General features: G+C 42.7%; 1 protein-coding gene across 5 annotated transcripts in view; it reads right to left on the bottom strand.

Moving 5' to 3' along the window:
- TMEM245 (transmembrane protein 245) overlaps positions 1–9984 on the bottom strand; it is a 122468-nt gene extending 112484 nt beyond the window's left edge. For all 5 annotated transcript variants that reach the window (XM_074899420.1, XM_074899424.1, XM_074899422.1 and 2 more), the window contains exon 1: positions 9288–9984. In XM_074899420.1, the coding sequence (XP_074755521.1) occupies positions 9288–9911 (624 nt within the window). In that variant the 5' untranslated portion in view covers positions 9912–9984. The remainder of the gene's footprint in view (positions 1–9287) is intronic.
- Between the last annotated feature and the right edge of the window lie 4803 nt (positions 9985–14787).

Genomic DNA, 14787 nt, shown 5'->3' with positions numbered 1-14787 from the left:
TTTTTTTGTGATAAATGTTCCAGCATTAAACCATTTTTTCTCTTTAGCTTTTAAATTTAATGACAAATAGGAGACTTGGTAAGTTCAATAAATTAAACTTTATGATTAATAATATGTCAAAAGTAGGAGGATAACAGAACGTAAGTTACAGTAATTCATCAATTCTCTTTTATAAAAGCTTAGCAAATGACCCAAGTAAAAGTATTTATTTCTATTGAATAGAGAGAAATAGCTTATTTTAAAATAACTCATCTTGTTTCAGAGATCTAACAATAACAATCCTAAAACACTGCAAAAAAACCCTATGTAATCAACTGACTGGTGCAAGAGGTTTCATTTCAGTGACACTACAGAGTAATCAGTTCTTTATCTGTTCATGTTATGTCCAAGCACTTCCCTATGCTGCAAGAAATACACTGCATGGGAACTAGGGTAGCCTACTTCTCTAAACTTGGGTAGCCTGCTTCCAACAATTTGTAGCTGAAAGCAACTGACAAAGCAAATTAACTTAAATTAACATGGACTAGGATTTCATCCCATACTAACCTGGCAACGGCCTTTTTTTTTCTTAACCCTTTAAAACCATGTTATATAACCTTTCCCATTGTTTTTCTGAACAATCTCCAGAGGTTTTGGCTACAAGAGTGAGAGAATATTAATAGCCTCTTTACTATATTGCATGTCCATCTCAACTACCTACATCATGGAAATAAAGAAAGATACTGCCTACGCTCATTAAAATTAAGCTACTATAATTACTGAACTGAAACTAGAAGGGATACAAATTCCCTGCTAAACCAAAAAGCCTATAAATTTGATTTATAAGAGCATACAGATAACCAGGTAACTAATACACACACTTCAGATATTGCAGAATGGATTAGCTACCATAAACTATTTATCAAGCTGAAGTCAGCTACAGATGCCTAACCTTCACCAGGTACTCTAACATTTCAAACGCCTATTCAATCACAACTAGTATTTTCAGACATGCACAACTCCCATATATCACAATTCTAGGATGGTTTAATTCTGTAACTTCTCCTTCTTCTTCCTTCCCTCACTTATCTTCATTGTCTGAACAGACAACAAAGACCCCATTTCTCACATCTTCCAATGTTGTAGCACCCCTCACAAATTGAACAAAATGTTGTTTAACTTTAGACATATGAAGTAAAACTACATGCTTCCCTGAATAACTACCTGTAAGACTACTGTGTAACTTCTTGGATTTCAGCATCCACTTCTGCATTACAGTGGTAAATTTAAAAAGCCAGATTTAGACACATCTAGGCAAGTCTGAAGGGCTTCAGTTCTCTTCAAACTGCCAATTGGATACAAAACTACACCACTGAAAAATGCAGCTTGTATATTAAGCTCAAGCATCTGCTTCAGTGTATTGATTTTTCTTTTCAGTGTTGGAAAGTCTAGGATTTATCAACATGACCGTATCACCAATGTTACTGAAAATCTGTTTCCAGTTCCAGCTAAAGTTGAGAGAATTTGAAAATCTCAGACACTCTTTTAGCTTTGGCATCAATTTTCAAGAACGAGCTCTTTCCTACTACTCAACTCATGACAACATTTATATTGATTTATATTGAAGAGTAGAATTCATTATTTGTGCAGTTCACTCCCTTTTATTCCTATCAGCAAGTTAAACTCTGAAGGAAAGGTTTTACAGATGAGCCTATTTAACAGGTCACTGCTACTGGAAGCAGCAGTTCATTCTCTCCCACTGCAGTCCTACCTCTTCTGCACACCAGCTGCAATGTTCATCCAGCCAGCTCCCTAAACTGATAAAAAATTATCCAGAAAAAAAACCCCAAGAGTTTATAATTTAACTCAGTTATAGCTAAACAAGCTCACAGAGATAAGACAGGCACTGACAACAGGGCAACTGAAGCTTATGTCAGAAGCGGGATAAGCAAGAACAGCCCCTTACTGGTAAGAAAGCTCCCAGAACAACTCAGTCTTCCTTGGGATGTTGCCCCAACAACAAAACATGCAGCAGCGAATACTTTTCCTACCTGCTTCATGTAAACCACCCCATGGTAAACACAATAGTGAAGACTAAGTAGAATAACCAACAGCTACTTCTTTTGATATACACTCCGTCAACCTTCAAGAAGTTTCCAGTTTTTAACAAGTCAAGACCTATCAAATGGCATGTTTCAACTCTTCATTTTCTATTTGTAGTTCTAGCGCTTTGAAATGACAAAGGGAGAGGGTATTTTTCTTCCAGGCTGCTCTTTTCCACTTGGAAATCATATGGCAAAGATTTTTAGGGTTTGGTTTGGTCTTTTTAAATTGAGATATTTAAAGCTATTTGATGAATCTATGGATCCAAATTGGTTTCCAATTTTCCAGTTTGTTTCAGGGTTATGATAAAAAAGAAAAAAAAAAGTCTTAACTAACTCACCACTTCCCTTTAACATTTAAAAATACAATTTTCTTTTGGAAATAAAGATTTTTATTAGTTTTTCTTAAAATAGGAAAACCTTAAAAACATTGGCCAAACATTCACATGGTACTTTTGCAAACTTTTCATACAGTGCTTCACTGAGTGAACCTGATTGAAGAACTGATCTTTTAACAGCAGATCATTATTCCTCCTCAGTGACGATGCAGACTGGTGAAGGAAAATGAACCTACCACAACAGCTGAGCAGAATAGTGTTGGACTTTAAAGATGAGGCGACACAAGGCATCACTAAAAGCCAAACTGTGTTTGCCACTATGAATATTATAGTGTTTATCTGTCCATTTGAAAATGGTTTTTTAAACAATAAAAAAGATAACAAGGAGGCAGATGAGGAATTATGAAAATATCATAACATCCAGCTTTCAGAACCAAAATTAATTCCATGTGCCTTTACTGTATATATTGCACAGTACACAAGAGGAAATATCCCACAATGTGCAGAGTCTGGCAGAATGAAGAATGTGTAACTGCCCTTCATTTAGCATGGAGACAGTCTTTATCAGACACAAAACCAAAAAACCCAAAACAACTGATCTTACATATAATACTATTTCCCACCTCAAAGCAAACTCAACCACCTCATCCCTTCACTAAGGAAGCCATCACTTACCTAAGCAGGTAGATGACATCCTAAGTGAACACAAGTAAGCATAAACCTGACAGACTGGGTTATTCCTTGCCCTAAACCCAAAGGATTAGAACATCATACCAGTTCCATTTCCTCTAGAAGCTCCACTGTGACAGATATCCAGGCAGATATGTTTGGCATTAACACACCCAGACTGCTAAACCACATGAAATAGAAGCCTGGTGTTTAGTGAGGCCACACCTTTTTGAAGGGACAGAAGTATGAACTTCTAACTAGAAACCTGGGGCAGGGGGGAACTGACCATCAAAATCAGCACTGCCACACTGAAAAACTATTTTCAATGTGTTCTGCAACACTTCCTACACTGTTAATTTAAGGAAATCCATTACATCCACGATATCAAAATGACTGCAGCTATGGATGTTGAAAATATTCCTCCTTTAGCTCATTTTTCTTGTCTTAATAGAACAGCTATTTATGAGAAACTCCCTTAATAAAAACACTATTCAGAAATCCAACTCTTCAGGATTCACTTGTGAAAAGAGGGTTTTCAGAATACATCAAATTCCCTGCAGAGAGAGGGACCACTTCTCTGACATGCTTCATAATGCCACTTTCACAAGAGATGGCTCCTCAACATACACAGCTTCTTCACCTTCTTGCTTTATTATAGAGAGCATGGTTAAAATTTTGCTGGACAGTTCCATAACAAGCACTCCTTTCAGAGGTAGTAGAAAAAGAAGTATCACTGTGTTCAAATACTACACATAAATACCAAAAAAACCCCTAACTCAACGTAGCATATATCTTTAGGCTGAAGGCTAGAGACAGATTAGTGTGTAGGGCTGCAGTTCATGCATATAAATCTAAGCAAGCTCACAAGCCTTTTCAAGAAAGGGATCTCACAGCAGGTTCTCCCAAAACTGGGTGGGTGTGGAAGGGAAAAACAAAGGTGGAAAAGAAAACACTATCAACACTGCTCCCTGCCCCTCCCCATCCTGTTTTTAAATAGGCCACATGTGGTCTCTACACAGTTGACCTCTACCAAGTTGTGAAAACAAACGAAAAACCATAGTTTTGGTACATGTGTTTACAGTCAGTACCTGGCTGTATGATTTAAAAGTCATGATACCAAATAATGAAAGGATTATTATAAACAGCAGAAAGAATACTTAACTGTTTTTTCAGGTGTGGGTTATTTTTTATGCTGGGCAAGTTTTAGAAACCTGCAAGCCTGCTCAAAGAAGAAAGGGAAGGAAAAAAAAACCAAAAAACCCCAACCCTCTCTGAAACACTCAAAAACCAGGAATTATATGCAACTAAAAAATCAGAACTGTGTTTTTCTCATTTATAGTTACTCCAACATTATAATCAAACTTATCCCTTCCCTTTGCTGGAAGAGAAATTGCCCCATCACATGAACCTGGCAAAATGTAGATGCATTTTCACTTCCACAGATGAGATTCAATAGCACAGTGGAAACCAAGCATCTTGAAATCTGTGACAGAAAGCATTTACCAAGAAGCATGTTTGAGAATTTCTGTCTGCAAGGGTTACTTTAGGGGCTGCTGGCATCTAGTACCAACATAAATGGAAGTCCCCCTGGTGGATGTCTTCGATAGTTTCCCTGACAGGGAGCAGACAGACAGGAGGCGGAAACATACAAGACCTACTTTGACAATATTCCAACGCAGTGGTCATGGCAAATGGTGTTTCCAGATTTGCCCAGCATTGTACCGAGGAAAGGAATTGATTAGGTCCTCTAACTGCATGCTAAGCACGACAACAAAATTAGTTGTACCTAGTACAGAGGTACACATACATATGAGTACACAGTTTCCGACCCTGACCAGTAACGTGTGACAAAACAAGGAAGAAGGACTGACCATGGGAGAAAGATTTTGACAGCCCTGTAACCAAGTTCACTCCAGAGAATTCTGCCAGTTACATCAGATTTAGAGCAGCTGTATAATTCACTTCATCTGTCCAGATCTACAAACTATTTCTAAATAAATACGAGCATGTGAACCCTGCTGAAAAAAAAAAAAAAAAAAAAAGGAAGAAAATACAACCAATAGCTGGCATTTCCTGTATATTACTTCAAGTGTAAAACATCAGACTAAAGTAGCCTGAACTCTTGCCACAAAGCAGAAGAATTTCCTGTACCTTAGACACAGAGCTGGATACAAGTGTACTTCCTACAAAAGTAGGATCACAAGGCAGTCCAAGATTAGTCTTCAGAAGGTATACTAACTGCAAGGGTAATCACGCTGAAACTGTCATAGCCTGTAAGCGTGTAAGAGTATAGTCAGTCCACTATGGGACTTTTCAAGAAAAAAAGATACAGAAAAACACTCCCCTTCCCTACTATAAGTAACTTAAGTTCATGTAGAGTGTATGTACTCCTCTATGTAAGACTTCTACAAACAACCCACAGAGAAGGCTGGAGCCAGAGCAAGGAACTCAACTGGAATTTATAACCAGCTCCTAGCTCTAAGGCCCGGTAGCCCACTACATTTCTTGAGCAAGCTTCTTCAAAGGTGATGTGGGAACTGTAAAGCATAAAGGGAAGGAAAAGGAGATGGTGGGAACAAGATACTTGTAGAGTAGCCCAAGATCTTGAACTTGTTCTTCAAATGGAGTGTTTTGCAATTATCTATCAAACATTTCCTAACATGGAGGTATCTAGGATGCCTAATTCAAACTGCAGGTGTGACTTTAGAACCACAGACAGGAATACAGCCATTTCCAAACATTCACTCATCAACACCATGAATGGCTTTCCCAGATTGGAAGACAACAGTACAAGAAAGCTCTGTAACACACTGGTACCAAGATACAGTTTACTGTGTCATTATCACATGCAATTGCTGCATTTGGAGAACATTTTTTTCTGGAACCAAAGGGAGTATTTGTCTCCATATCACAGCATAGTGGATACCCTAAAAATACCTTTAGTTAGAGAACATCAAATTAGCATCCCAAAACCCCGCAATTGCTCTCAGTCAAAGTCTAATGATAAGCATCCTCTCACTTCTCTAGCACAACAGAGGGCATTAGAAAGGGAGAAGACAACGATACATGTTCTTCTCTGTAAGCAGCAGGGCCTTCCAGATGAGGCAAAGCTCCAAATAAGAACAAATGCGTACACCTTTGCAGCCCACGGCAGAATCATTTGTGGCTGGAGTACAGACATTCATGGTTCACAAGATGAAAATTACCATAAACAAATGTTCTATGCTAGTCAGATACTGGTCTCAAACTTAAAACAAGCCATGCTTGCTCATCTTTTTTATGCTTTTAATAAATTATTTATATATCATATTCTTGGCAATAAAGTATTCCTTCCTAAGTGGAAAATTTACTTGTTTTATGTTAATATGTGTTCAATCCGTATCAAAATATTTCAAAACACAGAAATCTAAATTGGCTTAGTGGGCTGCTAAAAGAAACAATGCAAGAAATTAAATTACCATTACTTTTTCTTACCACATGGAATATCTACAGACAGAAACAGTTGTAATCTTCATGCAAGGTAACACACAGAAGGAACCATGGAGGCTTCAGATCCCAGAGAAGAACAGTACAATGGAGCAAACTGACTTGTAATGTCCAAAATTTCTGTGCAGCTAACAAGCAGACTGTACACCTGCAAACAGTCTTGCAATATAACATGGCAATTAAACAGCTTTAAAATGCTTAACTGAAGTTAAAGCAGATACTATTAACTGATCCAGCTCAAGGCTCCTCAGCAGCATGGATAAAATTAAGTTATCCTACTATACTACAGCTCTGAGATAATATAAATCAGGTAACAGCAAAATTCAAGAAACTGGAATAGGAAACCACTGTAAAGTGTACAGATGATGCCAGGCTGAGCAGAGGTTATTTCCAAAGGAATTTTTTTTCTCATATAAGGCCCCAGAAAGAGACATAGGCAGCTTGCTTAGAAAGCTACAGCAACTGGTTTGCTTAAGGAATCCCATGGTCAGTTATTGTGACATGAACCCAAAATCTTCACAAGGAACTCAGAATAGTTCTGGGAGCTTACTATCCTTTGGCCCAGTTAAAACCTTACAGCACTTCAACGTACACAAGTGTCACACCAGAAGCAAAAGTAGGAGACACTGCTAAGCAAAACTGCACTGAGCATGCACAGACATCCAGCAGGGTATTACAGCCATACATAGGAGGTTAAATTGGTGGAACTTCCTTTAGTACCCTTATACTTACCCAGTTAAGTACAGCTTAATTAACCAAGTTTGGATAAAGCACTGGACTTAGCCAAGTTGGTTAGTGTAGCAATATTGCTGATTTGTTAAAATAAAATGGGTAGGCCAAAGCGAAGGAAAGCCTTAAGCTTATCAAGTAAATTGTGTGGCAACTAATCAAAACTTCCCATCAGCACCAACCGATGCTTACATCTTTCCAACACTCGGCTAAAGGTAAAGATGGTTGTATCTTTATAAAAATAGGGAGCGTCTCTGTCTACTCAGTCTTAATTATACTTCTGAGGACAAAACAGAACAGAAACACAAATCCCCTGACATTTTCCAGAGTATGACAATGCTTCAGAGCAGAGGCCAAGAAAATCTCTTCTCCCAGTGTTTACCTTCAAGAGACAAAACATGCTTCCAGTCCATCCTATTCACACCAGAAATAGCTCAAAATATCCTTTGTCAGTATATTCAGGAGAACTATTCCTTCTTTGTTCCTGCTATGCACCTCCAAAGTTGTGACTGAGGTATCAGCATATACCAGCTCCACCAAAGGAATAAAACTAGTATTCGAAGAACATGTGTAATTCACTATCAGAAGCCTGGATAACCTTGTTTGGGGTTTTTTTGTTGCTGACGGTTTCTCTCTCTTGCCCACATAAGATGATCGGTTTAGGCAGTTCTTCAAGATTTATTTCCACTATATGCCCATTAAACCAAATGCATATGTCATTTGCCACAGGGGGTGTGTGTGCATGTTGTTTAGTTTCTGTAAAAAGCTAGAGCAGCTTAAAAAAAAAGTCTTTTACACTAAGCAATCTGAGCATGCCAATCATACATCAGCATTTACCAAAAGTGTAACTTACTAATGTTCTGTGCTTTCACATATCTATTTACTTCAGATATGTAGCCTTTCTTGCATTTTCAATTATAACTAACAAAGTTAAAATTAGTTCTGCCAGGGGTTTTAACTTGCCTACCTACTGAAGACAAGACAGGGAAAAGTAGTCTCTCAGAATCTTTACTACCATATGTCAAATTTTTAAGTTAGATAAACAGCTTTACTCTTTAACGTTCAAACTGAGTTTGCACCGTTTGATCCTTTAAAGAAAAAAAAAAAAAAAACACCAACAAACAGTACACTGAGAAACAAGCCTTAAGATGCCTTTCCCCTCAAGTCACTTGCAGAGCTGACCTGCTATTTCACAACACTTAAGACACAATTTTACAGCTCAACAGAATCGATGTTTGCCCAAGACCTCACCTGAATTACCTCTGACTTAACAGCATCTCAAAACCTGGGCATGACTAAACGACGGACCCGAAACCCCGACAAGAGAAACCGTATCTGCCTCTGCTGCACACCCCGTCTATACGGAACACCCCTCCACGTCGCGGGATGGAACTCGGGAGCACCTTTTAAAGCTGCTTTACACACGGCTTTATCGTGAAGGCGAGATTTGCCCTACGCCACCGCGACGGCCTGACAGCGAGCGGGTGCTTGGTTTGCCCGGGCATCCCCGGCCCTGCTGCTCCCCCCCCCGCCGCGGGCGACACCGCGGCGGCAGTCACACCCGCGTGCCGCGAGGAGAGTTTCTGTCTCCTTTACCGCAAAATAAACAAATAAACAAATAAAAGGGCTGCGGCGACTTCAAATAGGCGATTTGGTCCTCCCCCCCGCCCCGTCCTCACCGCCCTGCCAGGCCCCCGCCACCGCCGCGCAACAAGTGAGATGGCGGCCGGCGCCGCGTCCCAGCCCGCGCGCCGCAGCCGCCCCCCCGGGGCAGCCCAACGGCCGCCGGCGGGCAGGGCGGGCAGGGGCGAGCGCCACGGCCGGCCGGCCGGAGGGAGGGAGGGAACCGAGGGCCGCATCCCGGCCCTCCCCGTCGGGCCGCGCATCTCCGAGGAGGGGAGGGGGAAAGTGGCGCCCGCCGCCTCCCCTCCCGGGCAGCCCGGCCACCCCCGAGAGCCCCGGCCCGCCCGAGGCGGGCACTCACCCACTGGCTGCTGAAGTAGTCCAGCCCCTGGCAGATGAGGCGGGCGGCCTGGGCCAGCAGCACCTGCACGCCCAGGGAGCTGCCCAGGCAGTAGAGCCCGTAGAGCAGCGGCCCCCCGGCGCCCAGGAGCAGCAGGAGTCGCCGCCGCCGCAGCACCTGCTCGCCCAGCGCCTCCACGCCGTAGTTGGCGAAGCAGATGGGGAGGAGGAGGGCGGCCAGCAGGACGGGCGTGCGGGAGCGGTGCAGGCGGCCGAGCCAGCGGCGGCCCAGCGCCGTCAGGGAGCTCTTGAAGGGGTGCAGGAAGGTGCCGCAGAGCACAGCCCAGAGCAGCGGCCGCAGGAAGGCCTCCAGGATGAAGTAGACCAGGACGGCGGCGCCGCAGCACAGCCCCGCGAACAGCAGCGCCCCGGTGTTGTAGAAGGCCTGCTTGATCGGCTTCTCCAGCCGCGGCAGCGACATCCCCGCCGCCCCGCCCGGGCCGCCCAGCGGCAGCCGCGGCAGGGCCGCCGCCCCCTCCGCCCCGCCGGCACCCGCGCTGGGGGAGCCGCCCGGCCGCCGCTTCTGCGCCGGCGAGCCCGGAGGCGCCGCGGCCGGAGCCTCCGGGGGCTCTCCGCTGTCAGCCATGGCGCCCGCCCCCCTCCCGCGCAGCGCCGGGCACGGCCGCGGCTCCGGCCGCCGCTGCCACAACCGAGGGCGCGGAGGGGCGGCCGGGGACTGTATTGCCGCCGCGCGGCTCCGGGCACGGCCGTGCGCCCAGCCCGGCGGGGGAGGGGAGTTGCCGGCGGGGAAGGGTGCTGGGAAATGTAGTCCTGCCCCGGGAGAGCCGCCGGCCGCGCTCCCCCCACTTCCCCCCTTCCCGCGGCGGCGAGGGAGGGGCCGGCCCGGAGGGCCTCTACCCCGTCCTCCCCGCCTCGGTCACCGCCGAGCGCGGGCCGAGGCTTCCCCACTCTTTTGCTGAAGTCGTTACTCTTGCTCAAGCTCCAAGCGCTGGAGCTTGAAAGAGCCCAGCAGCGTGCTCCACGTCCCCATCCCCATCCCAGCAGCGCAGCCCTGCCGCAGCTCCCTCAAACGCTCTCCCGTCCCTACTCTGGGAGCAGAAAATATTCGGAAATTTGCAGCGTCATTGCAAGGTGGAGAGCCAAGACTGGTTAGACCAGCTGGAGAATTTTGCCTTGTCTGAACATGTTCTGGCATCAAATGTTTAACAAGGAAGCATCTGGCACTTTTAATGGGCGTTGTGCCCGCTGAAAAAGTGGTTGTTCTGTTTTTTTTAGACCTGCCAGTTGTGACATTGTGTTGCATCAAATGGTTTTTTTGCAGATAATCGAGGGAGGAGCTGATTTCCTGCATCTGGCATACACCAGACTTCTGTGTCCATGCGTGAGGGAGGCAGCTAACATTTTACAGGTGGTCTAAATGCCTCTGTAATAAACATGCTTGGTCTGAGCAAGTTCTGTGAGGGCTGGAATCCACAACATTTGAACTACTCAAACAGTTTTCCTTTCACAGCTTAACACAACCCTCCAGCAGGTACTAAAGCTATTGGTAATGCTACCATAAAACCCACAGAGGGATCTTCCTCTTTCTTCTAAATGAGAGATGTAGCATATACTCTACAACATATTGCAGAAGTTGCATACCTCTGAACATTGGAAAGGGCATAGATACAGGAACTTGGTTTTCCTTTTTTTTTTTTTTTCCTTTTACAATTTAGACTCAAGTTTAACAATATGTAACATCATGGAAGAGCTGTGTCCACCAGGACTTTGGTGGAGTGTTTTTTGCATGATGCAGATGTCTAAAAGCTGCAATTACCCAGAGTACAATTGTTTTTAACTTGTAATACAGGAATACAATTGTTCATAGCCCAGCTTTAAAGGCCTAGCAATATAAAGACAACAGACTGTAGCTGAGACCTATCCTTATCATCATCCCACAAGGAGGAAGGGTAGAGGTTTTTCCACACACTCCCTGTAACCATGTTGCATCCTACAGCTGTAGCTGTGGCTGGGCCTAGCCAGTTTCCTAAAGCTTTTACACTGCAGTCCTGGCCTGCCCATGCTGCAAAGACTTTCTCACCCGTTACACACCCGTTCGTGCTTCTAGAGGTCCCCGTTGGCTCCTGCAGCTCCTTGTTTTCCTTTGCTGAACAGATCACGTGTGTAGGTTTGACAAAGTGCTTTAATTTCATGCAGTGGAGGCATTTATAGGCCTACAGGTAGTTTGTTTGATCCTGAAGGTGATGAGGCAGGACAAGCAGTTGTCCAATATGAGAAGCTTTTATTGCACCTTAAAATGATACTGTCGCTCACTGCTCTTTGATCAGATAGATCTGCCTCCTGGCAGGGCACTGAAATGGGTAACAATTATGTGTCACTCCTCGAACCTTTCCTCTTCGGTTCCTACAGAGCAGAGGAAGCATGCCAAAAAGAGACTCTAACGGCTCATTATAGTACATTTATTATGTTAAAGTTCAATCAGCAAGTGTCAATTAAGATTTACACAGGAGTGAGAATACAAATCCTTCTGTTAGATAAACAGAGATGCCAGCAAATCAAATCTTCATAGGCACATCCTTATTCCTTTGATTTTTCTTAACAGACTCAGGCAGTCATGTTCTTCAGGAATAGAAATTTTAATGCCACCTCTTTGACTTGAGTGAAGCTATGAATATTGATTTACATAAGCTGAGGATTTGGTCCCTACTGTAGAAAAACTTTACAATTCTGTGCTTTACTATTCATTATAAACAACTAAACATATCAGAAATTTTAAAAACCACCACAAACCCATAATGCAATTAAAAAAAGACTTCTAACTCATGTATTACCACAACATGAACACTTAAGAACAGGGACATGACCATAAACATCCGAAAACCATCTCTGAGGTGACAACTGAGGCAGGATGTGTGGTCTTCACAAGACGCATGTCAGGCTCTGAACACTTAGTTCCACAACAGATTTCAAACAGTAATTGCAGCCTTAACAGCTGGTTTTGTTTCAGATTTAAAATGGTACGTGATTTTAGACTAGATGCCTATTCAGGTAGAAATTGCACTGATAGATTATGGTTTAGGCATTTTTCCAGCCATAGGTAAGTAGTGCATCTCAGGGTCTGATACTACTGGAAGTTCTCAAACAGTCCCTTTGGATGTATTTTTGCTATTAGTAGTTCTTCAAGGGTGAAGAGGGCAGCAAAGGAATGCTTTGGTGTCAATGTAGAAAACATGTATGTGCCTAAAAGTGCACGAGTGGTAAATATTGAGTCCTTGGTGCTCTCCTATGTAGAAGGAAATATAAAAATGAGGTATTAACTAGGAAGAGAGAAGCTTGTAACTTCTGTCTGCTGCTGCATAAGCACCCATGAGTTTGTGCACTGAACTGAAGCTTTCTGAGTCCCCCTCAAGAGATCCCAGGCTTGCCTAGATTTTATTTACTCGATGTGCAGTGCAACACAGCCCAAAGTAACAAGCTGTTTTACATGTGATTCCAAAATATTGGGCACTGAGGTGGTCAGGAAGCAGAAGAGACAGGCAGCGCTGACAACAGCAAGTTAATCGTTATTTATACCCAAAATAGCCACACAAAACTATGCAATAACTCAGTAATGAAGCCACAAGGTGTCAGCACTGGCCTGTGTATTTAGAAAATAACTATTCCCTGCTCCAGAGACTCGTTTGCTGGAACCTGTGTTACTGAACATTTGTGAAGGTTCAGTTGAGGTTAATCTCACTTCATTAATTCACCTCAGTTCAATGACAAAGTAATATGCTCTTCAGATGAATGAAAAATATTCAGACTACTATAGTTTCAATAGTAGCAGGACTAAATAAATTAAAAAAAATTTAATCTTTAAAGTTCATCATTAACATATGAACTTTGTATCTTTAGGTCATTGACACATATCTTTAATTTTTTCCTTAGCCTAAAATACAATCTTTTATGCAGATCACTGCTAAAATGAGTCCAAATTAAATGTAATTTACAAAATAGTGGTAAAAAGAAAATGAAAACCATCTCTTGGGAACACCGACTCTGGTTGTACCCAGTGATTATATCAGTCATGACTGACTTTATTGCAGAAACTACTTTGTTCAATACCTCAGTATATGGTATTATCAGCAGGGCTATACTTGAATGATTCGCGTAGGAAACTACAAATCTTGTGCAGTTAACAAGGGGAATGGAATGCATGGCCGTAAGGCAGAGCAGTCAATAGCACCAACACAAAGATGTTCACTCTGTGGACCAGCATGCAAAACACAGCACCAGTAAGACCTTGGGATGAACAAAACCCAGAGCACTCTCTTGCAGTGTTAACCCACATGGTAGCCACGTGCATGGAACAAGAGTTGGATACAGAGAGATCTGAATAACAGAAGAATATTTTGGCCTCATCAGGTTTGTGACAAAATGCCTTATCAGTCCGTCAATGTTATGTAGCACAAATAGAATTTAAGACCCTCTACTGAGTATATTTAAGGCCTCTGTTGATCATGACCACTTGGATAGTGCACAAGTAGCTGACATACATGAGATCTGTCCTTGCTTGCAGCCTGCAACTATAGGGCAGCAACACTACGAACACAATAGAGCACACGGTGTAAAAGCAATAAATTTCTTGGTGCCTTGAGCCAAATCTTCTCAGACCACCAGTGAAAAGCTAAAATACCTGCTCAAACATGAAAGATCTCCGAAACTGAAGCATCCCTATTTGAGAGACTTCTACAGCCGCTTTTGCTTGCTGAATATTACGGGAGTTCCTCCTGTCTGTTCCCAATCTCTAATATAACTGCGTCTTATTTTTTGCAAAAGCCTGCTCTGACTGCTTCAGGAGCTGCTCTGTCTGGCCAAGCAATGGGGCAGTAATGACAGTAGATAAAGAACACGCAAATTTGTAACATTGGCAACTTGATTATAGTTGCATAGAGGTCACCACAGGAACCTCTACCTTCTACTAACCTATAGTAAGTGATAATTGGGTTGATATGTTGTTAAAATACAGATTATTACATTTATTTACATCTTCACTGTGATTCTGATAGTGAAAAAGAAAAATTTAGTCCCCCATATCTGTTAATTTGCTACTGTGATTAGCTTCACTGACTTAAATGGAATTATTCAGGGTAATAAATTCAAGCCCATGGCACAGGAAGGACTTCTTTAGTTTCAGAGAGACCTTTTTTTTTTACCCCTTTTATAAATGTCATGCCACACATTTTCATAGACTAAAAAGGCATTTATTATAACAGGTTTATAAATAGTGTTGTCTGTCACTGTCAAATAGCTAACAAGGCTCACTTGAACACCAACATTTAGTATAAAACAGATGTTACAAAGCAATATTTTATGGCATGCACTGATTGTAAAGTAGTCCTGTAGGTCACCATAATTTCATTATGTATTATTCATTCAGTGTTATTTTTCTGAAAAGACTAGTGCAAAAGACTAAATACAAAGAAGGTGGGTGATTATTTCTGGACTACAAAACCCCAGTT

Source organism: Athene noctua, chromosome 2 (assembly GCF_965140245.1).
Source record: "Athene noctua chromosome 2, bAthNoc1.hap1.1, whole genome shotgun sequence".
NCBI lineage: Eukaryota > Metazoa > Chordata > Aves > Strigiformes > Strigidae > Athene > Athene noctua.
The sequence above is the reverse complement of the archived record's forward strand: the minus strand, read 5'-3'. Positions and strand labels throughout refer to the sequence as shown.